This window comes from Perca flavescens, chromosome 3 (genome assembly GCF_004354835.1).
Source record: "Perca flavescens isolate YP-PL-M2 chromosome 3, PFLA_1.0, whole genome shotgun sequence".
NCBI classification, from domain to species: domain Eukaryota; kingdom Metazoa; phylum Chordata; class Actinopteri; order Perciformes; family Percidae; genus Perca; species Perca flavescens.
Window position 1 is genome coordinate 18,381,200 of NC_041333.1, and position 23,403 is coordinate 18,404,602.

General features: G+C 42.4%; 1 protein-coding gene across 4 annotated transcripts; it reads right to left on the reverse strand.

Annotated features, from left to right (window-relative positions):
• On the reverse strand, positions 1-22,436 carry cluha (CLUH binding protein of NUMT mRNA a). Of its 4 annotated transcripts, none has more exons than XM_028573136.1 (27): positions 22,090-22,436; positions 14,558-14,751; positions 13,769-13,940; positions 13,297-13,440; positions 13,044-13,171; positions 12,717-12,871; positions 12,144-12,269; positions 11,487-11,634; positions 11,304-11,396; positions 10,699-11,133; positions 8,890-9,149; positions 8,465-8,790; positions 7,510-7,611; positions 6,775-6,875; positions 6,533-6,685; positions 6,388-6,450; positions 4,428-4,672; positions 4,257-4,341; positions 4,011-4,164; positions 3,742-3,881; positions 3,575-3,655; positions 3,346-3,471; positions 3,087-3,208; positions 2,895-2,988; positions 2,642-2,776; positions 2,470-2,543; positions 1-1,929 (listed from the first exon to the last, which is right to left on the reverse strand). In XM_028573136.1, the coding sequence occupies exons 1-27, from the start codon at positions 22,178-22,180 to the stop codon at positions 1,812-1,814; spliced, it is 4,065 nt and encodes a 1,354-aa protein (XP_028428937.1). In that variant the 5' UTR covers positions 22,181-22,436; the 3' UTR covers positions 1-1,811. The 4 variants fall into 4 exon arrangements, with proteins under 4 accessions (XP_028428937.1, XP_028428936.1, XP_028428935.1 ...); XM_028573135.1 differs by having other exon boundaries at positions 22,057-22,436; XM_028573134.1 differs by having other exon boundaries at positions 8,378-8,790; positions 22,057-22,436.
• Positions 22,437-23,403: the final 967 nt, after the last annotated feature.

The following is a 23,403-nucleotide window of genomic DNA, read 5'->3' on the forward strand; positions in this document are numbered from 1 at the left end:
TTACAGCACCATCGCTCTATTGCTTTAATCACATACATTTAGACACGGCAACATTTAAGTAACAAATTGCCATGGGAAGGATACATTGCATGTATACAAGCGCAAACAAACCTTTATCAGTCTTTTTTTGGTACATCACATTGAAGCAGCCCTTCTTTCGTCCACTTTTGGTTGTGCTGTGGACATGATCACACATTCAAACACGAGCACGAGAAAGTGAACTAAATACTGCTCAATGAACAGACGCTCCTGGCTGTTTTCTTATCTCAGTTACATATGAAAAGATGACCCAATAATGGAAAAAAAAAAGAAAACACACCCGGCAACAATACACATCAGTCAATACTGCCAATGCCGACCACCTGTCGAGTGATAAGAGGTTCATTTCAGTACCAATTCATTCATAAACAGATTTACAACATTGGTGGCCATGAATATTTTAAGAAAAGAGGCATCAGTCATCCAACAGGTTTACAATGCATAGAAAAATAAAACATTTGGAAAGACAATGTTCGCTTTAGCCTCTATTCAAACTATGCAGCAGCAAAAGCAGCAACAGCCCTGGCCAATAGATTTTCCGTTTGACTACACAAAGACACACACACACACACACACACACACACAGTCACACATACAAAACATACATGCACATATTCTTTCAATGTGTAAAAATAGAAGATTGAGCACAGCTAGTATATAGATGGATACATTTACTGCTTAAGGTGGACGTTTTAAATCTGCATTTTCCATAAACATCAATCAAGTACCTGTCTAAATCCAATAGAGATTTATACATCTTTTTTCCACTTCTATACATTTTCTATAAAACAGACATGGCTTAAATTAATTGATGATCAACAGGCCTAAAATACCTCCTTATTTCTCCTGTGCACTTTTACAAAATCCATTATTTACTAAAAAAGAAAAAATAAATTTCAGCAAATGAAATCAAACCGGTCTAAAGCTCACTAATGTGTCACTGTTTAGTTTTGCTTGATTGGAGAAACAGGAACCATAGGACATCGCAGGTACCCACCTGGGATGTTGTAAGTACAAATGATAGGATTAAATTAATTAACCATCAGGGACGTGCGAGTGCGATGGGTGAGTGCTGCAAAGTGGCTCAAAGATGCCACTAAGAAAGGAATTGATATTATGAAGCCCCACTTGAAAAATCTCAAATTTAGTGACTGTATTCTGGTCTTAATGCACAGTAGAAAGTAACCCTGAGTTTTAGGGCAGGGTAGGTGCTTATTTTGAGCACCATTTGGAGGGTGGCTAAATGCCCAGGGTCTTCGAGGCTCTTTGTGGGGGCAAAATATGGTCCTGGGCTAACAGTGCTGTGGGATTTGAGGAGTTTGAGCTGAGAAAAAGCATTATTGGGGGAATATGATACAGTGGATAAGGCTCCGGTATACAATGTCATGGTCAACCTTGGTCTCCCTCCCCCAGCTGCAACCACCCTTTTATATGCAATCATATTTCTAAGCAGCTAACACCTTGAGTGACTTTACATCACCCGGCTCTTAGGCTGGGGATTTGTCAGATTGCACTTCACATTGATACTATGTTTGTACTTTCTCCTTCCTCCCTTCCTACCTTGTAGGAAATTCCCACTCTGTATTCCTTTGTCCTACAGTGCATACAGTTGGTTCTCTGGACTGCCCCGAACCAATTCCTCCCCGTTTATTTCAATGCTGATGTAGACCACTCGGTTCTCGGGTCCACAGGCTCAGTGACATGGCTGTTGCATCACGGCCTCTCCCCGCCCCCCCATAGCAGAAAGTAGCCGTGTTGAAGGCTTTTATACATTAATCAATGGGAATTTTGTCCTCTAGTTCCAGTGGCCTGTCCTCAGTGGGCTCTTCGCTCTTTCCCAACTGCTGCCGCCTCTGCACCTCTGCCTTCAGGTTCTCCAGGTCCTTTTGGCTGAAATGAAATACCCAAAAAAATAAATAAATACTTGACTACCTGTAGAGGAAATTTCTGATGAAGCTTGACCATTTTAATTTTTTGGTCTTTTATTAATCCCCTCACTCAGATATGTTGTTGTCACTCATGTCTCAAATCTATTACAATGTACTAAAGCCTATAGTAAAGTTAAAAATTTCTTTTTGAAGAATTGTTTGTGCTTTTTTCCCCTTTATTGGATAGGATAGCTTAAGACAGGAAATAGAGAGAGAGAAAAAAAATATGACATGCTGCAAAGAGCTGTCGAACCTGGGCCTGCCTTAGTACATGGGAGCCCACGCTCACACAGGTGAGCGAACAGGGCGCCCAAGTTAAAAATGAAATTTGACAGATTATTATTATGGGTTGAACCTTTCTGTAAAGCTATTTTCAGGAATGGTGACTTAAAATAAAATCCAATATTATACAGCTGCAGTATTCCTACCTGGATATAATGTCAGATTTCTGTTTTGTCTCAAGAAAATATGATGTCCCTGTGGTGTTAGGGGCATTATGTACCTGAGCGGTATAAAAATGATGCCGTTGATAATGTTGAGCTGTTCCAGGACACTGGCCATGCTGGGTGCTGTGAACTGGAAAACAGAAGGAAATAAAAACATAGTATCACTGCTGAACGGTGGAGATGAAAAAGATGGAGGCATGAAAACATGGCCTAAATCAGAGCAGTCACCTTGAGGGGCGTGATGCTGGCGTTGGAGCCATTCTTGTAGATCTCATTCATGGTTCTCTGCAGAGCTACAGCCTGTTGGGTGAGATACTTCAGGTACTCTGAGCTCTCCCTGGTCTTCTCATGTGCCTCGCCCATCTAAGCAAAAAAAAAAAAAAAAAAAGTAAGATATCCCTTCATCACAACTGTCCAAAAAAAATAAATAAATAAATAAATAACCCGTTGTTTCCCACCAGTGTAGTCGTGCAAGGCCCACCTGGTTCTTGTAAATGGTGTAACCCTCCTTCTCGTGCTGCAGTGCAGAGCGGAACTCTGCCTTGCTCTCGTAAACCCTTGCAACTAAATGATGGCTAAAAGAAATAAATTACAAAGCACACATAATGTAAATCATTATGTCAGTCAGTATTATAACCTACTATATGCATATGGCTGATAAATCGCTCCCCACCTAAGGGCCACCTTGAGGGACCGGGATCCATGGTACTTTGTGTTGATGGTCAAGGCGTTCTCCAGGAATCTCAGCGATAAATCATACTCCATCACTCCATGCAGTACAAGCCCAATGTTACTCTGTGGAAGGAGAGCCAAGAAGAAGGACCGTATTAATTTGGTCTTTTTCCTGTTGTGGGTTGGATTTTACCAAAGACTTAATCAGTATTGATGCATTTCTATAGAAGCTGCTCGTAGTTTATATACATCTCACTTACGTCTAGCAGCGCCATCTCTGGGTGGTTCTCCCCGGAAACCAACAACATGAGGTAACGGGAACGATAAAGCAGCTTCAGGGCGGTTGACAGCTGGCCGTTGGCAAAGCAGTACAGAGACAAGTGCATCTGGGAACAGACAGGAAATGAATATATAGGAGGTTAGAGGGATATACAGTAAATCATCTTTAGCATGTATTAAATACCTCCTACATTTGGTGTGATAACTTACATATTCTTGAATTGTGTTTGGGTGCTCGATGCCAAGGACTCTTTCACTCATCAGAACAGCCTTTTGCTGGTTGCTGAGAGCCTGTGGGTAAATACACAAATGTTATTGTTGGGCCATAAAATCAATAGGACACACAAAGTAACAGTTGTTAACATATTTCTGCCTACCTCAGGGTGGTCCCCCATGATATAATTAAGGCGTGCCAGCAGGCGCAGGCAGGCACAGATCTCTACGTGCATGGCTCCGTACACATTGTTGAAGAGGTTAAGAGCCTCGTTGATCAGCTCACAGCCCTCCTTCAGAAAACCTGGAAATGTTAAGAAAAGGGTAGTCAGATACAATACAGTTAATGACTAAGATTAAGAAGTTTCTTTCCATCCATTCTGTCAATTTGTATGTATGATTTAATCTTTTGACAACATGTCTCATGTCTTACCTTGCTGCACTTTGGCCTGTCCACTCTGGAAGAAGTGGAATGCATCTGAGGCTTTGGGGTTCACGTGCTTCACAACAGGGAAAATATTCAGGATGTCCTCCTCTGTAAAGGCAGGCTTGTGGCGGCTGTCGAAGTTATACTCCTTTATCAGAATCTAGAAGGTAAATTAAAAAGTAGAAATAAAATGTCTTAAAGACTATTTGGTAAAGTGCCGGCAGGGGTCATAAAAGACTCAACAAGTGTTACCTGGATGCCAGTTTTGACTGAAATTTCTCTGAGCAGAGTGGTTTTCTGGAAGCCGTATTTCTCCACCACCTGGTCCACACTTTCGCTGTGCAGGAAAACATTTAATTGGTCACCAACAAAACATACAAAATGGGAATCTAACATTTGTTTCACGTTAGATGGGGCCCTCACCACTCTATGGTGAAGTGATAGTAGCTCTTAGCCTCAGAGGCAATGTTCTTCCACAGCTCGTTTGGTGTCAGGCTGGCCCACGCCGTATTGTCACCCCCGCCGGGGACCCTGTTGCGACGTTTGCGGCTTTTGCGGCGTGACACCAGCTCGTCAGGAGGCAGGTGGGCGACAGAGTCAGGGAAGGAGCTCAGGAAGCAGTTTAGGAAATGGCTTACAGCAGCAGAAAGAGCAGACAACTCCACACCCTACACAGTGAGGAAGAATTTGAAAAATATGTTCCATACATACAGTGGGGGAAATAAGTATTTGACCCCTTGCTGATTTTGCAGGTTTGCCCACTTACAAAGAATGCAAAAATCTACAATTTTAATCATATGTACATTCTAACAGTGAAAGACAGAATCCCAAAGAAAAATCCAGAAAATCACATCATATGAATTTATTAAAATTGATAACCATCTGATGAGGAAAAACAAGTATTTGACCCCCTGGACAAACAACATGTTAATATTTTGTAGAAAAGCCATTATTGGCCAGCACAGATGTCAAACGGTTTTTATAGTTGGTGACAAAGTTTGTGCACATTTCGGCAGGGATGTTGGCCCACTCCTCCCTGCAGACAGCCTCCAAATCATTCAGGTTCCGAGGTTGTCGCCTGGCAACTCGAATTTTAAGCTCCCTCCAAAGATTTTCAATCAGATTCAGGTCTGGAGACTGGCTAGGCCACTCCAGAACCTTGATGTGCTTCTTCTTCAGCCACTCTTTTGTTGCTTTGGTGGTGTGCTTAGGGTCGTTGTCGTGCTGAAACACCCATCCTCGACCCATCTTCAGCTCTCTCACTGAGGGAAGGAGATGTCAGTCCAGAATTCCACGATACATGGCCCCGTCCATCCTCCCCTCAATACGATGGAGTTGTCCCGTCCCCTTGGCTGAAAAACATCCCCAAAGCATGATGTTGCCACCACCATGCTTGACGGTGGGGATGGTGTTCTTTTGGGTTGTACTCGGTGTTCTTTGCCCTCCAAACACGACGAGTTGAGTTGAGGCCAAAAAGTTCTATTTTGGTCTCATGTGACCACATCACCTTCTTCCAGGCCTCTTCTGAGTCGTCCAGGTGGTGAATGGCGAACTTCATGCGGGCCTGTACATGTTTCTTCTTGAGCAGGGGGACCTTGCGTGCGCTGCAGGATTTCAATCCATGACGGCGTAGTGTGTTACCAACCGTTTCTTTTGTAACTGTGGTCCCAGCTGCCTTCAGTTGATTCATCAGTTCCCCCCTTGTGGTTTTGGGATGATTCCTCACCGTTCGCATGATCAGGGACACCCCACGAGGCAAGATCTTGTGTGGAGGCCCAGACCGAGGGAGGTTGGCGGTGGTGTGGTGCTTCTTCCATTTCCTGATAACTGCACCGACAGTTTATCTTTTCTCTCAAGTTGCTTTCCGATTCTCTTGTAGCCCATCCCAGCCTTGTGCAGATCAACAATCTTGTCCCTGATGTCCGTGAGAAAGCTCTTTGGTCTTGCCCATGGTAGTGATGTTGGATGCTGGTTGTTTGGGTGTTCACAGGTGTCTTTTATACAGGTAACGAGGTGAGGCAGGTATATTTGATGTAGATAATTGGTTCGGATTGGGACTGTGTCTTAAAGAAAGACTAACTGGCTTGTAGGAGCCAGAATACTTGCTGTTTGTCCAGGGGGTCAAATACTTGTTTTTCCTCATCAGATGGTTATCAATTTTAATAAATTCATATGATGTGATTTTCTGGAATTTTCTTTGGGATTCTGTCTTTCACTGTTAGAATGTACATATGATTAAAATTGTAGATTTTTGCATTCTTTGTAAGTGGGCAAACCTGCAAAATCTGCAAGGGGTCAAATACTTATTTCCCCCACTGTACATCCATACATCCATACATACATACATATAGTGGTCTTTTAAAGACTGTCAAATGTTACTAACCTGTAGGTATGTCTTGAAGATGTGTTTTGCACATCTGGTTATCAGCTCACTGATTCCTATTCTCTAAGGTATGGAAAAAGGAAATATTAGAATGACAAAACACAAGGACAAAAAGTGGTGGTTGAATTCAAGGGTTCAGACTCACATAGAAGTGCTCCAGCTGGGCTTTAGCCGGGGTCTTGTCCACAAACTCCAGAACAGTGCCCAGATAACGAACGTTGATGCCTCTCTGGTGCAAGGACTCTGTCAGTGTGGCTCCATCCATGGGCAGAGCGCTGTGGTCCAAACAGTCTTTAACCTAGTCATAAAAATACACATATATGACTTTAAACTCCGATACACAACCCTTTATGACTTCCATCTGTGGGGCGTGTCTGTGTCACTGACCAGTGATGGGATCTGACAAGACACCAGGAAGAAAGCAGCATCTTTGAGAAGCTGCTTCTGCTTCTGGACATCATCTGCGCTGTCATCTGGGAAACGTACTCCTAGTTCAAACAACACATGCACACATATTCAGTACCATTCACTCTGTCTCATCACTTCCAAGCACATTTGGAGCCAAATGTGCTAAAAATTACTACAAGTAGAAGCAGATTCAACAAATTTCACATTTCAGGCTGTGAAAATGGATGAAATGCCAGTTATCTTGGCTGATCTTCAACTAAATGGTTTCTTTCTATTCCAAGTTTACACATAGTTTCATAATGTATTACAGACACATGGAACAGTTTCTGCCAGCATTTGCTAAGTAGTTGTCAGAATTGCTTTGTTTTTTTCTCATATTATTATTATTATTATTATTATTATTATTATTATTATTATTATTATCATCAAAAAAATGTAAATGTTTATTTAAGACCTCGGAAGTACGTCAAGTCTCAAATACCACTTGAGAATTATAAATTTGAAAAATATTCCTTTTAAAAGTAACTAACTTTAAATTAAGGAAAATAAAATTGTGATTAATGGCGAATTAACTATGGACAATAATGCAATTAATCGCAATTCAATATTTTAATCGATTGACAGCCCATATATACACACACACATATATACATACATACATACATACATACATTTCATAGTGAACATATGATGAATCATCCTTGCTGTGCTTACCTGGGGAGAAGATGTCGGGGTTGAAGCGAATGTCAAAGGATGTGTTGCTGATGGAGCCGACTGCCTTGCAGGCATTGAGGACGACCTCACGGCTTTTTGGATCTGTTTTTGATTAGGATCAAATACAAAAAAAAAAAAAAAAAGATGCAAAAGTGTTAAAAGTAATGGCGACAGACACATCATGGCAACATGTCCAAAAAGTTCCAGTTCAAACCATGTCAAATGTGCCTGATATATTAATCAGCTGTATTAAGACAGCTGATCACACAATACAGATAGTATCATTGATCTTGTAATTTGCTTTATTTTGAGCACAAAGTGATTTATATGATCTAATAATATTAAGTGATTTGCTTACTCCAGCCATGCCCTTAAATAGAGTACCTACCACCGTTTCAAAGCTGTCGATAAATGACTACAAACACAATCGGCCAGTCAGACTACGGTAATTTAGGATCAACTGAGCAGCACACAAATCACTGAACATGCGATTATTTCTGCGTTCCAAATCACATTTGGATTAATGAGCACAGTAATTGGTTATTGGGTCAAATCCCACAGCAAAGGAATCAGAGGCTGTAAGACAGTAAGAGAGTGGCGGATTGGGGTCAAACACTCTACCCCACTGCAGGCTGAGGACTGAGCAGGGACAGCTGGCCTGGTGGAAAGAAGCCACTATAACACAGTATTGATATTTCAATGCTCTACTGCTCCAATGCTATGAACACACTCACATTCTTTAAAGTTAGCTGCATCAAGAAAACGTTTTTTTGTTAATACTACTTCTCTGACAAACACTACTTTTTCTACCAGAGTAGCTCTCCCTGCGTGGTCCTGGCCTTACATTTTGGGGTATTTTTGAACGTACCAATACAAGATCCATCTTCAGCAACTAAGGTCTCTGCTAGCTCTTTGGCCTGAGCTAATCCTGGAATACTTTCCTCAAGCTCCTTACCCTCCAATGGGCTCTTGCATTCCCCATTCTGGGTAACTGCGGGTTCCAGATGCCCGTTTGTGGCAGGCTTTGAGTGGTTTTCTTCACCGTCAGTCGCTGCCTGTGAGGCAGCAACGGTGTCGTTTTCGGTCTGGCTTGTGCTGTCCGTGGAGACCTCCGTTGCACTGGGAGAATCTGATGCAGTGGTCTGTGTCTGGGTTGTGTCAGCATTGCTTTCTGAGGGCGTTTCAGCAGTTTCTGTGATGGCAGGTACATCATTCTTAGCGTCCTTGTTCGCTTTCTGTTGCATGAGCTGCAATGCCGCCATCTTCATGAAGAGAAGATATCTGCAGAGACGCAGAATCAACGGTTAAACACATGTTCAACAGCAGCTCTCCTGACGGTGGAAATGTGATGATGTGACGCACACCTGCGCAGACACCTACCTGTGCTCAACAAAGGCCTCGATGAGTTCTTGGCGTAGACAAGCCAGGCGGTGGCGGTGCTGGCGGGGGAAGCCTTGGCGCAGACTCTCCGGAGGCAGCTCCTCTCCATCCACAGGCAAGAAGTTGAGGTCAGGCGGGAAGGTTCGAAGAAGGTCCAGGATATAGTGTCGGCCATCATTTCCGATAATTCCCTTACACTCAACAGAAGAGCACAGCTCCACCGCCTCATTTTTTTCATTCAGCACGTTGTGACTCTGGACCTACAATTTACACCCAGTAAACAGCAAAATTAAGTTAAAAGGATCTGAATACACAGTATCTCTGTGGTGGTGTCATGCTCATAATCAAAAGAACAGGCTTCTACATATAACAAAAGTGTCCCACTTGCCTAGCCTGTCTTTGGTTACACACACACACACACACACACACACACACACACACACACACACACACACACACACACACACACACACACACACACACACACACACACACACACACACACACACACACACACACACACACACACACACACACACACACACACACACACACACACACACACACACACACACACACACACACACACACACACACACACACACACACACACACACACACACACACACAGGATTTAGTGACGCCTCCGGCACACGTTGCTAATGTAGGCTAATTTTGAATGTGCCAGAAGGTGTCATAGTGACAAATGTTGGTTCAATAGGTTTGAATACAATTAAACCTGTTTGGCTTTATACACCTGACAAACTGGAAATCGACCCAATTCTAAAAACACACAAAAGGCAAGAGGTAATATTTAATCATGCTAAACTTGCATTGACTAGGTAAAAGGTTATATTTGATCTGCAACTGTGTATTTCAAACCCAAAATGAGCATCCTTAAAGTAACGTGCCATGTGCTTATGGTCAGGCAAAGCAAAGCCTGTAAATTGTTTTCACAAAAGCAGTCTCTACTCTCTGCTGTCACATCTCTACCTCTCTCACCTAAGTGAGGGAGCAGTTCCGCTAACATTGATGTAAATACATTAGACAATGCACAGGCAGTTAAGTTATATAAAATCCAGAGTCCTTATTGTCTTAGACCGAGACAAGACTATCAACCCGGCTCAGCTGACAGGACGTTCTTGCAGGCCGGGTTGAGACTGTAAAGAAAGGGGAAGACGGAGTGCTAAGTGCTAGGCTAAGGCAAACTCCTTATCGGCTATTACTACGTAGCATTTTCCTTGCCAACGTACGGTACAGGCTGAAATGTGGATGTGTATCCTTACTCCTAAATGGATTATGAACTGCAACATGATTTTCACGGAAACAGCGTGGTAAGAAGAGCGGCGTTTCCGAGAGCGCTATTGTGCTAAAGGAACACTCTCGCTACCTCCTCATCTTATTCAGAACGAGTCTTCTTCTTCGTTGTAGTTTAATGGCAGCCGGCAGACGCAATGCTGCATTGCTGCGACCTTCTGGAACTAGTCCATTACTTTACCATGACAATTCAGTCTGATATTAGGCAATATCTTGGTTATTTTGGAGGGGGAAAAACATTTAATAAAATAAAAAAATATATAGATTATTGGAAGTTGCAAATCGATTCAAAATCTTATTAGATAGGAATCGCGATTCTTACATGAATTTTTTCCAACACCCCTAGCTCTAAGCCACAAGCCCATTTATTCAGTCACAGCTGGGCACTGCAGCTGTGGATTGGGGCTGTGGACATTCGGTGCTCTAGTGAGTTTGTACTTCAACAGGATGTGTATACGTTTGCTTGTGTAGACATTATTAGTGTTTACTGACCTTCAGGGGCCTGCTAGTCTTCTCCAGCAGCTCCAGGTACTTGCTGTGAGAAACAACCGTTTTTCCAAAGTCAATAGAGCCGTAGATGACGCTCTGCTCCTGCTCACGCTCCAGGATACCAGGGATGATGGACTGGGCGGTGACACGGTAGCCTCGGTAGTCCACCACTACCGTGCCCAGAGTGTACAGACCCTCCACATCCACTGCGCCGTAAGCCCGTACTCCATTCAAGTCATTGGTGGGCGCGGCATGGGCAGCGGCATCGCCACCCAGCTCACGATAGTGGTCCCGTACATCAAAGCCCAGGCTAAAGAAGATGTTGTTCCAGATGAACATCTGCATGCGTGTTTCCTCGCCAGGGTTGATGGCCATTACGTTGCCATCGATGACCGCCATGGCGCCTCTAGTGGCAGCTGCTGCAAAGTCACTGTGGACCTGCAGGAGAAAAAAAAAAAAATAAAAAAAAATGAAGGAGGTGAAGAAGAAGTTGTAACAGATTAAAAAGCTACACATTTACACATCACATTGCCTATTAACAGAGTGAGTCAGCAGTTTGGGTGATTCAGTGTCCTCTGGTCTCCGCTGTTGATTGTGTAAAGCAGTACCTTAAATATGGCCCTCTCCCTGAGCAGGCGTTCAGGCAGGTTCTTCCGGGGCAGCTCTCTGGTGGTCTGCAGCTCCTCGTTCCAATCTCTGGTCTGAAGACAAATCAGTAAAAAATGTTTTTATTAATAATGGAAACACATTATTTGTCTGCCTGATGCGCTGCTGTGTTTAGCTGTGCCCACCTGTCCAGGTATGTGCTCCTCATAACCCAAGCGGGAGGTGTAGGCATCCTCAGCTCGAACACAGTCCATGGCATGGTCTACCTGCGGAGCTGTCCAGCTGTACACTTGAAAAGGCGTGGCTATCCTCTCAAAGGGGTGTCTCTGGACCCTGCAGCAAAACACACAGTAAAACAGTTAAGGGCATCACTTGTGTGGTATCTTTTCGTACATCTCAGGAAGTTTATCTGAAGTTTGCTCTCATTGTCTGCAGGTTCTACATCACTGCAACTGTAACCAAATGAATGATGAGAACCACAGAGTTCGGACTATATTACTTTTCTAATTGTGCTTTAGGACTTTGACCTCCAGGCCTGGTCTTGACTGATAATGCGTTTTCACCTAATTAAATAAAGTTAATGAATGAATGAACTGTAGAATGATCACAGAAAAGAAGCATTCCAAAGAGAAAAAAAGAGAAGCTTTTGTACAGTACAGAGAGAGGAGACAAACGGGGAGACACTGAGGTTTTAGAAAAAAAAAATGTGTTTTCAGAGGATGAGCATGGACTATGTTGCTCTGAATTGCTCAAACACAAAAAAGTCATTAAGTATAAAAGGGAAGCTGACCACTGACAGGATAAAAAAAAAAAAAAAAAGTAAGGTAAATAGATGTTTTTACCTTTTCTTTTGCAGCGCAGTGAAGTTCTTCTTGAAGGCAGGGCTGATCTGGCTGAGCAGCTCCACCAGAGAATGGCTCAGGAAGCTGGGATTGGATGGCTTAGGGTTAAAAGTGTAGGTAGTCGATCTGGAATAGACACACAAACAAAAACACACATTACCATTATTATTCACATTGTTGTGATGGCTTTTTTTGTAACAAGTCTTCTAACTGGAGAGAAAGAACAGGCTAAGCAAGCCCGGTTGTTTTCCTGTAACGACGTAGCTCTAGGAACTACAAAACCCTAAAAACCATGAGAGGAACTTAGAATGGCTGTTACCATGTTGTTAGAAACAGAAGGAGAACCCTGCTCCAAACCCATGGCATCTTTCCCAATTCTACTTTCCAATGTAATCCAATTGTCCGACTGCTAAGTCCTTGCTGGCATCCAAAACCAATCCAAAATTAGGATCCTGAAACTGCTGAACTGCAAACTGCTGAAGAGCAGCTAAACAGATTTCCATAGTTTAAGCACAATGACAAAGAGATCTATTCCATTGTGTAACGTGATACAAGATTGAAAAGTTGACTGACTGATTGAGGTAGAAGCCGCGTGTAGAGGCAGTGACGCTGACGTGACGCTCCTCCACAGTCACCATGTACAGGTACATGAGGTCACCGTGCATCTTCCTGTTTCCAGGTGGAGGGTTCCAGCCGCTCATGGTCAGGACCTTCAGGCACTGCATAGGCTGTTGGAGGTGTTAAAACCATTACTCAAAAGGAAAGAATTTTAGAATTCAGTCTCATACGGAGACTTTCCCTATAAATGGTTAAAAGTATTGTCTGCATTAAACAACATCTACTTCTTTTACAGATATAATTTCCCTAAAATCAGACCACGAGTACAGCATTGCTCCTCACCTTCCAGTCCTTGTTGTGTGGCTGGAGGGGCACCAGGGGGCGATCTTTGCTGCCGGGCAGGATGTGCTCTGGGGGGGTGCAGTCAATCTGCTCCAGCTCGTTGCCCTTTTTCTTCCGCTTACCACTATCTGCAGTCACGTAAAAACAAGCAAGGTGAACATCCGCAGGCCATGTCGCTACATTCATGCGTGACACTGAGCTTTAAAACTCACGCTCTGTTCATCTACCCTAAATGTCTCGCACGGTGTCATACCTCCAAGGTCTCCATCAGTGAAGATGCTAAGGAAGGAGAGGGAGTTGCAGTCCACTCCGTTGTAAGCGTCTGAGGGGTCCAGACTTTTCAGCAGGTCTCGGATGTGACGCACATGGATGCGGGCCTCGCGCACTGTGTAGGGCTCTGGAGAGAAGAGAGACAAGAGAAAGCCAAAGGGTATAAATAGCAGGCAGTAACTGGTTTGACAAGAAACAGGTCAGGCTAATGGACACTTGTAATAAACTATAACTCAATTCAGTATTGTCTTTTGCCAACAGTTACATATCCGTACAACCTTGGCAAGAAAAGGTATTGTACCAGGCTATAAATGGAGGGTAAACCATCCAATCCATTTTTTTTTTTTTTTTTTTTTTTTTTTTTTAATGAATACATCCTTTGTTCTACAGCTTTTATTTCCCCCTCTTTGCACCACAAGAACAAGAAAACCCAGGTATGAATAAAGGCCTCTGACCTTCCACCACTTTGAGCAGCGAGCCCTCTTGCAGGCCCTCAATGGATTTGAGCTCAGCAAAGTTGTCCAGCACGTTTCCGTCCAGCTGCAGGGAGAAGCAGGTGCGGTGGCAGGTGTCCTCCCGGTCCATCAACACCTGATGGATCTCCTGTACCATTTCCTGGGGAGATACCTAATGGAGTGAAGGGAGGAAGATGAAGATAAGTACAGCTACAGAAATATTTTCAGCTTGAGATATATAACCTGCTTTGGTTCAGATGGTCTTCTAGTTTGAGGGAAACATATTTCGAATGTTCCCACTGCAGTGCAACCGGTGACCAAAACAGCCCTGAACCAGTACTAGTCTCATATTATCCAGGAAGGCTGGCTTTAGTATTAGATCCATGAGTGCGTTTTCCCCATTTATGTATTCAACAGCGGCTATCTCTCGCCATCTCTACTGTAAGCAAATAGTGGATCAAATTCACGGTTTATTAATGAATGTAACGTTAGGCCCCAATGGTGATGGGCAAGATGTCTTCAAACATTATTTTGCACGTAATTCTAAAATGCGTGTCTAAAGCCCTTCTAATGTCAGCAGACGCGCTAAATATCTTCTGACAGCACAAAATAAAACTCACACACTTGCTTGAAGAAATTGTAGGTTATCATGGCGGTAATTATTTATTCCTATGTTATTATTATGCCAGGCAATCTGCAGAACTATCCTGTTCAGATTACAAACTATTTTATAGAGAACATGCATATATTTGCCTAATGAACGACTGCTTGTGAAGAGCTAGACCTTACCTGCAGGTCAAATGGCTCCGTTCCAGGTGCCTGGATCTTAACAGTGAAGCCCGTGTCCTGGATCACTATCACTTCCTGTTCGTTAGACTCCTCTCCTCCATCCGTCTCACTGTTCCCATCCTGCTTTGATTCTGCCTCGTCTGTGCGCTCATGAGCCCCATCACCATTCACCATGGCTGTATCTGCACTGTGCCCTGCAATGGAAGAGACACACAGGGTCGTCTGTTAACTTCACATCTTATGATGGAGTTAAATTAAACTCTGACCAAAAAAATGCAGTTAAAAGCATTCAAACCATTTGCATGACTCTTCAAATTACAAAAGAGAACCACACCCTTCAATTAGTGTTTTGGGCAAACTGCTCTTCTGTTTGTTACAAATCTACCGCTGCCATAAGTTAATCTGATCAACAGGGAACACCACCTTCAGAGAATCAGTCGTGCAAACACCAGCCCTTTCTACCAAACACAGAGAAGCTGCCAGGCAGCCAGGTCACAAACAAAGCACACAGACCCAGAGGTTGGATGACCTTAAACGACAACCTTATGAAATATTTATGAATGGGTGAACAGAGCCGACAAAGCTCAGGTACAGCGTGCTAGTGCCGTGGTATTACTTCATTTAACTAAAATACTAATTAATTTAACACAAACTGCAGGATAAGGGTGATAGGATCTAAACGCCATGACCTCATTTTCATCTAAGGCTGCAACTAACAATTATTTTCCTTAGCAATTAATCTGACAATTATTTCCTAGATTAAGTTGATTAAAATGTAAGAAAATAGTGAAGCGGTGTCCAGGGTGATGCCTTTGAATGGCTTATGTCAGTCCAAAACCCAAATATATATTTTGGTTAATACAATCTATAAAAAAAACAAATTCTGCTATTTTTGGATGAAAAATTACTTTAACGATCATATAACAATAATCAATTATCAAAATAGTTGCAGATTATTTTTCTGTCGATCGACTACTCGATTAGTTGACAAATCTTTGCAGTTCTTTCATCAATCATCATCATCATCATCATCATCTGAACAAAAGAGTATAAACTCTTCTAAAAAAGGTTGAAACTAAAACACACAGATCACTAATGATTGATGAACAAGTAACCAGGCCTTCTTTTCAGCTGATCTACAAAGAAAAACCAAACATGCTGTAACCAACACTGTTGCAAAACTGGATGGAGTTTTGCCAAAGAGTCTTGGGGGATCGGATATAAGAGCTTTTAGCATTTACAAGAGGGAATTACTGGTAACTTGCATGGCTGATTGTGGCAAATACAATACCTGAAGTAAGCTGGAAACCATTCAGCAGCTGCTCTTACTCTTCAAATGACATTCAAATCGTTCAAAATGACAGTTACCTAGAGCTGCAAAGATTAATCCATTAGTTGTCAACTCTTAAATTAATCACCAACTATTTTGATAATCGATTAGTTGGTTTGAGTAATTTTTTAAGACAAAAGTAAAAATTCTTTGATTCCAGCTTGTTAAATGTGAATATTTTCCAGTTTCTCCTCTCCTCTGTGACAGTAAGCTGAATATCTTTTAGTTGTGGACAAAAGACATCTGAGGACGTCATCTTGGGCTTTTGGGAAACACTGATCCACATTTTTCACCATTTTATGACATTTTATAGACCAAACAACTAATCGAATAATCATGAAAACAATCAACAGATTAAATCGACTATGAAAATAATCATTAGTTGCAGCCCTACAGTTACCCATTATCTTTATAAAACAAGCATGACGTGAAATATCTGAGCTAATGAATGATCTCATTATGCCAACTACACATGCATTATATTTCCCACCTTTTCTAAAGTAAGTAACCGTAACGTGAGAAAAAAAAAAAAAAAAAAACATGGATAAAAATGAGGCTCTCAAACAAGCAGGGCAGAGTATGTGGATGTCTCACTGGGACTGCCAGCCAGTATGTCCTTGCTCACTGTCAAGGGTAAACTCAGGGTTACTGAAGAGAAGGGGCCAGGGGGAGGGGTGTGGCCTCATAACTGGACCACAACCCCCTGGGTAGGAGTGAACGCACTGAAATGGTGGAGGAGGAGGAAGCACATAAGAGAGGGGTGACTGGCCACGCTCTGAATAACAAACACAACAGCTTCAGAGCAGACGCACAAGTTACAGTGTTACAAGGCAGAAGAGAATGAGGGCTCAGTGTTATGTGTTAGAGTGCTCCGCCATGTTCACCAGGTAGTTACTAACTGTGTCTCTCTGCTGTTTGGTGATGAGCAGGTGGTGTACAGTGGGTGTTTTAGAGCTTTTCCGTGGAAAACAGCTGCCTGTTGTGTCCGAAAATGAAGCTATGAGTAAACCAAAACAGTAACGGCTAACAGCTAAATAATGAGCTGCAACTCACTATAAAGCTCGACCCCTTTCACATTATCATTTGATATGATTATTAAAATGCTGATTATAGCTGCTTAAATATAGGCAAACACACAATTGCCATTTTTCAGCAATCTTTTGGGACCATCTTTGTAGTTAACCTCTGAACTTATGGGCGCCTAGTTAACTCAGTTGGTGGTTGGAGGTTTACTCCTCAAGGCGGCGGCCACGGGTTTGGCTCTGACCTGCGGCCCTTTGCTGCATGTCATTCCCCCCCCCTCTCTCTCTCTCTCTCTCTACCTTTCATGTTTTCATCTGTCCTCCATAGATGAAGGCCCAAAATGACCAAGAAAAACAAACTCCGAAATTATTCCAACAAATTGTGGTTCAGTTTAGGGCTGGGCGATAAAACAATAGCATGAACGCATGAAGTTGCATGAACGGCACTCACTCTCTGGTAACCTAGCAACGTAGGGAGTGACACTCTAGCAGCCAATCATGTAACAGTATCAAGTTTGGTTGCGCCACATCGCTGTCTCGTGTTCTTCAATAACAGAACCGGCGTGGAGTGATAAGTGGAAAGTGAGTGCCGCAGCGAGGAAATTGTTGATAAAACAAAGTCAGTATGGCAGTTTTGGGGGATTTTATAAGTCTGACAGTAGACAGACCAATGTCGTCAGACCGTCGTCCCCACAAACACTGGTACTACCACAAACTTGTTTTACCACTTTAGCCGCGCTCACACTTTGGAGCACAGCCGTATTCGCCAGCAACGTCCAACAACATCTGCAGCTGCTACACGGCACAAGCAGCAGACCGCCATGGAGAGGTACTCTGCATCAGCTCCTTACTAAACGCTACAAGCAGCAGACCACCATGGAGAGGTACTCTGCATCAGCGCCTTACTAAACGCTACAAGCAGCAGACCACCATGGAGAGGTACTCTGCATCAGCGCCTTACTAAACGCTACAAGCAGCAGACCACCATGGAGAGGTACTCTGCATCAGCGCCTTACTAAACGCTACAAGCAGCAGACCACCATGGAGAGGTACTCTGCATCAGCTCCTTACTAAACACTACAAAGAAATAACGAAGGCAGACGTGCTGAGCACTGTCCAGAAGGCAGGTTACCAACCTAGCACTAAACCTGCAGAAAATAGTTCTTTTCAAGTTTCTTATATTTAACATTTTGCACCATTTTATTACACTTTATTAAGCATTTCTTACTTATTCTTTCATTTTGCACCTTAATTTTAAGAGATAATTGTTAAGTGTTCATTGTGATTTTAGACCTGTTTACATTTTAATTATTTGAGTGTTTTCCATGGTTGTGTTGACATTTCTGCTTTTATAACTGAGGGGATTATAATCAGAGGAATGTTAAGTTTAAAATAAAAATGTTTAAATTTAATATATTTTTCTCCTGGTCCTTATTTTAAATAGGTCATAAAAAATATCAATAATTATCGATATCGACCGATATGAAACACTTATAATCGTGATACAGTTTTCAGCCATATCGCCCAGCCCTAGTTCAGTTATACAGGACAACGTGTGGAGGTGTTGTTTAATGGAGGATATCAAATCAAGTAGGTTCAAGTTTTTAAGTTAGTAGCATTCACCACATCAGAAATGCAATAGTCCAAAGTGCGATATTTCAGACTGATTAATGAGGCAATCCAGCAGTCTGTGTTGTAAAACTGACCCCTTTCAATAAGAAGAGAGATGAGAGAAATGAACACTGATCTTTAACAGTAAAGAGGACAAATCTCATGTCTGCTATTATTTATGTTTTAAATGAAGGAAGTATAAAATGAATTTCCTTGATGCATTTCCTGGTGAACATTACAGCGAGACAGTTTAACCTGTTGGGAGAGGCAGAAGTGCCAGAAAACTGACATTTCTGGTTATCATTTTCATTAAGGGATGTTAGTAGTAATTGAAGTATCTAACTTTGTTTTGTTTTTTGTCTTTTTATTAAAGTCATATTATTAAATATACATTTACGAAGGAAACCGTAATTTCAACAGTGGCAAGTAAGGTTGAGTGACACGATAATATGTACAGTACATGTATGTAGATAGATATTCCATCAACCATCACACAAATCACACACTTCTGGTTGGACAGTTACCAGACAGAAGCCCTCCAGGGCATGAGTTCAAGGTAAAGAATGAATGACGAAAGGACACCAAACAGACAAAGGCAGATTAGAAGCAAAAACCACGCACAATGAAACACCACAGCAAGCAAGGTTCACTCTGTAACTGACCCGTTTTTCGTACGACTAAACCTTTCCCTGAATCAAACTGCCAACTCATACTGATAATTCACATATTATTTCAGATTATATAATAATTAGAATTGAGTTTTCTTTAGTTTGCACTTCTCTTGAGAACAACAAAATAATAAGATATCTATCCACTCTGCGTCCCTTGACATGGGGACCTTGGCTGCTGCCATGGCAACATTAACCAGCCAGTCAACTCTGAGAACAACAACAACAACAACAACATACAAGGTCTGGCCGTAGTCATGTTTGCTGCAGCACAAGGTGGCAACCACCTGAGTCATGCATCTGCAATGGAATTTCATAGCTACAAAGACTGAATACAATGTCTGTTTGAGATTGACTTTATAAATGAATCCCTAAATACTTTCCAGCAGTTAATGATATACTGACAACATTCCTACATGCAATCCCCTATGTGCCTTGTGACATGGGGTTGCATGTTATTTATATTAAGGGGCCACAAGCTAAAAAAAGTAAGGTACCATTGCTATGGATGATGAATACTGTAGCTTGACTGTGGACTGGTGAAGACATGTAGCCAGGAGAGGAATAGTGCCAGGGTGTCAGTGATTCCTGAGATTATCGAGGTCACTCTTCACCCAACAGGAGCATTAAGCGCCTTAAAACCACCAACAGTGACCATCACCTCGATATGTCTGCTCTGCCATGTGCTGCTAGTATGTCCTATTACAACTCTGCACAGTCCAGTGTTAGCTTTGGTATTAGACATGTTTAGGCCGTCAATCCTGTCACGGTCTCTCATACGTGACACAGTTTTACAGCAGGTCACAAGTAAGGCTGCAGATAATAGTAATTTTCAATGATCAATTCCCTGTAAATTTATTAATCACTTGGGTTCTTTAAATGTCAAATCAAATGCCCATGGCAGGTTCCTAAAGTGCATGATCAGGTTAGGGCTGAACAATTAATCAGAAGGTTATCGAAAATGCAATATGGACTACTGCAATATCCAAATTGGAGGAGCAATATAAGGCAAAATACAATTCGGAGTTAAATATTGTGGTGCTGCAGACTTAAGAAAAAAAAAATCTTTGTTTGGTAGAGATTCTCACAAAGAAATCAAACAATGATCATTTTAATGCATTTCTCAATTACAATGAGAATAATGATGCACAAATGATAATTTCCTCCAATATTGTGAATCATATCGCAATTGCAATTTCAGTCAAGATTTTATTTTTCTTCAAATCGTTCAGCCTTAGATCAGGCTGCTTGTTTTGTCCAAGCAACACTTATAGCTTATAAATCGCATAAGACAAAGAAAAGCAGCACAATTGAGAAGCTGGAGTAAGAGAATATGAGGCATTTTGCTTCTTTGCTGCTTGCTTCAAAAATAGCCTAAACGGTTAATAATATAATTGACTATTTGTTCAAGCTCTCAAATGGAGCATCTACTGCTCCATGTGGGCTTTTGGAAAGACTGAAAGACTAGACAGCACATACATCAGTAATGATACAGCCATATAACCAGAAGAATCCAAATGCACTCAGCAGTTCATCCACAAAGCAGCGTGAAGCAGCGAGGCACTCCTACGAAATGACACAGGCAGAGACAATTCAAGGTCCCACATGTGACACAGACATGCTGCAGCACTGACTTTTGCTATTCCAGGAATTGTGTAACGCTAACTTCACCGGCTGACAGTCAACGTGTCAGTTTAATCTTCCTCTACTGACAACAGTCTGCTACTGCACCACTGCGAGCCGCCACCACTACTTTTATTTTTCAGTATACTCACCAGCTTACACGGCTGTCCGTGTATTATTAGCGTAACCTTCCCTCTCACTGTGCATGCACCATCGTGACTTTTTCTACGACAACCAGCTTCCGCTTCCCGGTCGAGGAGGGACAGTTGATCTAATCTTTCCCGGCGGGGGGCCCCGCTTAGAACGTTACCACCGACCACCAGCACTTCAGCCAACTGAGAGATCTTAAAGTATAATTTAAAAAAAAAAAAGAAACGAGGTAACGCTTATTTCACATATCTTGTCGGACACATATCAGTTGGATAACATGACACCAAGTGTATTCCCCCTGTGTTCATGTGGAGAGTGTGCAGCTCCACTGAAGGTGACCTTCAGTTCATTCCTCTGACATGAACATGTGCGTCAATACGAGTTAGCACAACATGAGCTGCTGCATTGTAAAACGTGAACAAATCATGCGCTATACAGCCGGTTTAAGTTTTACAAGAAAACCCGTTGTCGGTGCATATGCTCGTCTTTTGAGCATGAAGCGACAAGAGCGGCTGCTTGCTAGTTAGCTAGCTAGACAACGTTAGCTGCATACTCAATGGGGGCTAATGTTAGCATACCGGTTAACTTGTTATGGGTTAGCCTAGTTTGCTTGCAGTGTCAATGTCAGGTTGGATTCTCCATACGGTCTACGGTTGTACTACATGCTAATAGCTACTATGACCCATGTGTGTAGAAATGGATCTGATCCTGTGGAGGTTGTTAACTTGCTAATTAGCGCAGACGAACACCAGACAGAGTTAGCAGATGGTGCAAGATGCACCCTCTAAACTTGGGAGAGGCTACCAAGGAGATGTTTAGGAGGAGGAGGGGTACACCCCGCAGACGACCACCTTGGGTCTGAGGACTTTTAAGTCATACATACACATACATATATACAGCATGGACATAGGTAATTGTCATGCAGAGAGACAACAAAACATTGAGTAAACCGCACTGAAAACAGCACAGGGATGCTTTCTATATGAAGTTGTGCTGTTACTGTATGTATTACGTGTGTAATCAGTATATGTCTAATGTATGTTAGGTGTTATAACAGCAGCTATGGATCAGAGTCAGTCTGCTGCGGATTCTCACCACAGCCGCAGGAATCCTTCAGACGTGTCTTACTGGTTTCTTTGCTGTCCTGAGCTCCATCCGCAAGATCAACCGGATTACAGTTAGGCACTGACGCCGGGATGTCATCTGTCTTGCTCACCATGGTCGGCAGTCACTGTGGCAACAGAAATCCTCAAGCAGCGTTGCTTGAATATGTGAGTCCGTGGAAGAAAATACAACAGTCTGCTTCTTCGGCTAACGCAGGCTAGCTGGCTACATGCGAAGGGTACAAGCTTACAAAAACAAGTCTACCGAGGAAGGACAGTGCTGTACATGGTGCTGATCACACGTGGTTTTCTCCTCCCCTCCCCTTGACCTCTTTTTGCCTTTGCGTTGCACTTCCCCACCCACTCAGCGTGGCGCTACGGAAAGCCACATGCGACAAATGGCTTGATGTTTCTTTTTGACAGTGTAGATGTTATCGTATGCACTGGGTGATTAAATCAAACAATGGCTGAGTGAAAAGACAAAGTAGTACAATACTTACTGTTAACATCACAAATAGAGATTTTATTGACTTGACTGATCTATGACAGTTTGATGTCATCACCAGCTCCTGTCAGTCACTCTGGCTTTTAACCTCCACACTTTAAGAGTGCAAGAGTTGCAGCTCACTGGCATTATTCCAGCAGGGGCCTGTTCACAACTTCTAGTTGACCAAATTATGGATATTAGCTATGGCCCTGCTTGGGGGCTCTAGGGCCCCTATTAACCCTGTGTCCTCTCTGCTCTTTGTGCCTTGTGTACGGTTTTACTATGCTTTAGTACTATCTTGCTGTGTAGTAATAGGATCAAAAGCAGGAATCCTTTTCAAGATCAGGTAATAAAGCAGTAAAGTAAACTAGTATAAATCAGTTGGCACACAGTAAGTCTGGAGCTATTTGGGCCAGTTGCCTGCTTGGAAACCCAGACTTGTATATTACTTTTTCTACAATGGGAGAAGTTTCTAGACCAAACTATGATAAACAGCTGCCAGGCAACTTTCAACACTTTGCCAATGTCCCACCTCTGAAGGACAATCAGAGCCAGTGCCAAAATGTTTTAACCAAAATCATATGAAAGTAAATTCCACGCCTAAGGATAGTAAAATAAACCACTTATTACTCTCATTTGTTACTCTGCTTCCTCCAGCCGCCACTGTAAGGTGAGCACAATTTAAGTAATTATGTGTTAGATTGTCAAACAGTATTAATAAGCCTACTAAAGGAAAGCTGCCTGCAGCAAACATGTAATAGATTAAGTATTCACTCTGTCAAAGATACAAACTGTAAATGTAAAATATTGCTATTCATAATCATACTTATTCAATGATAATTTCAATACTTA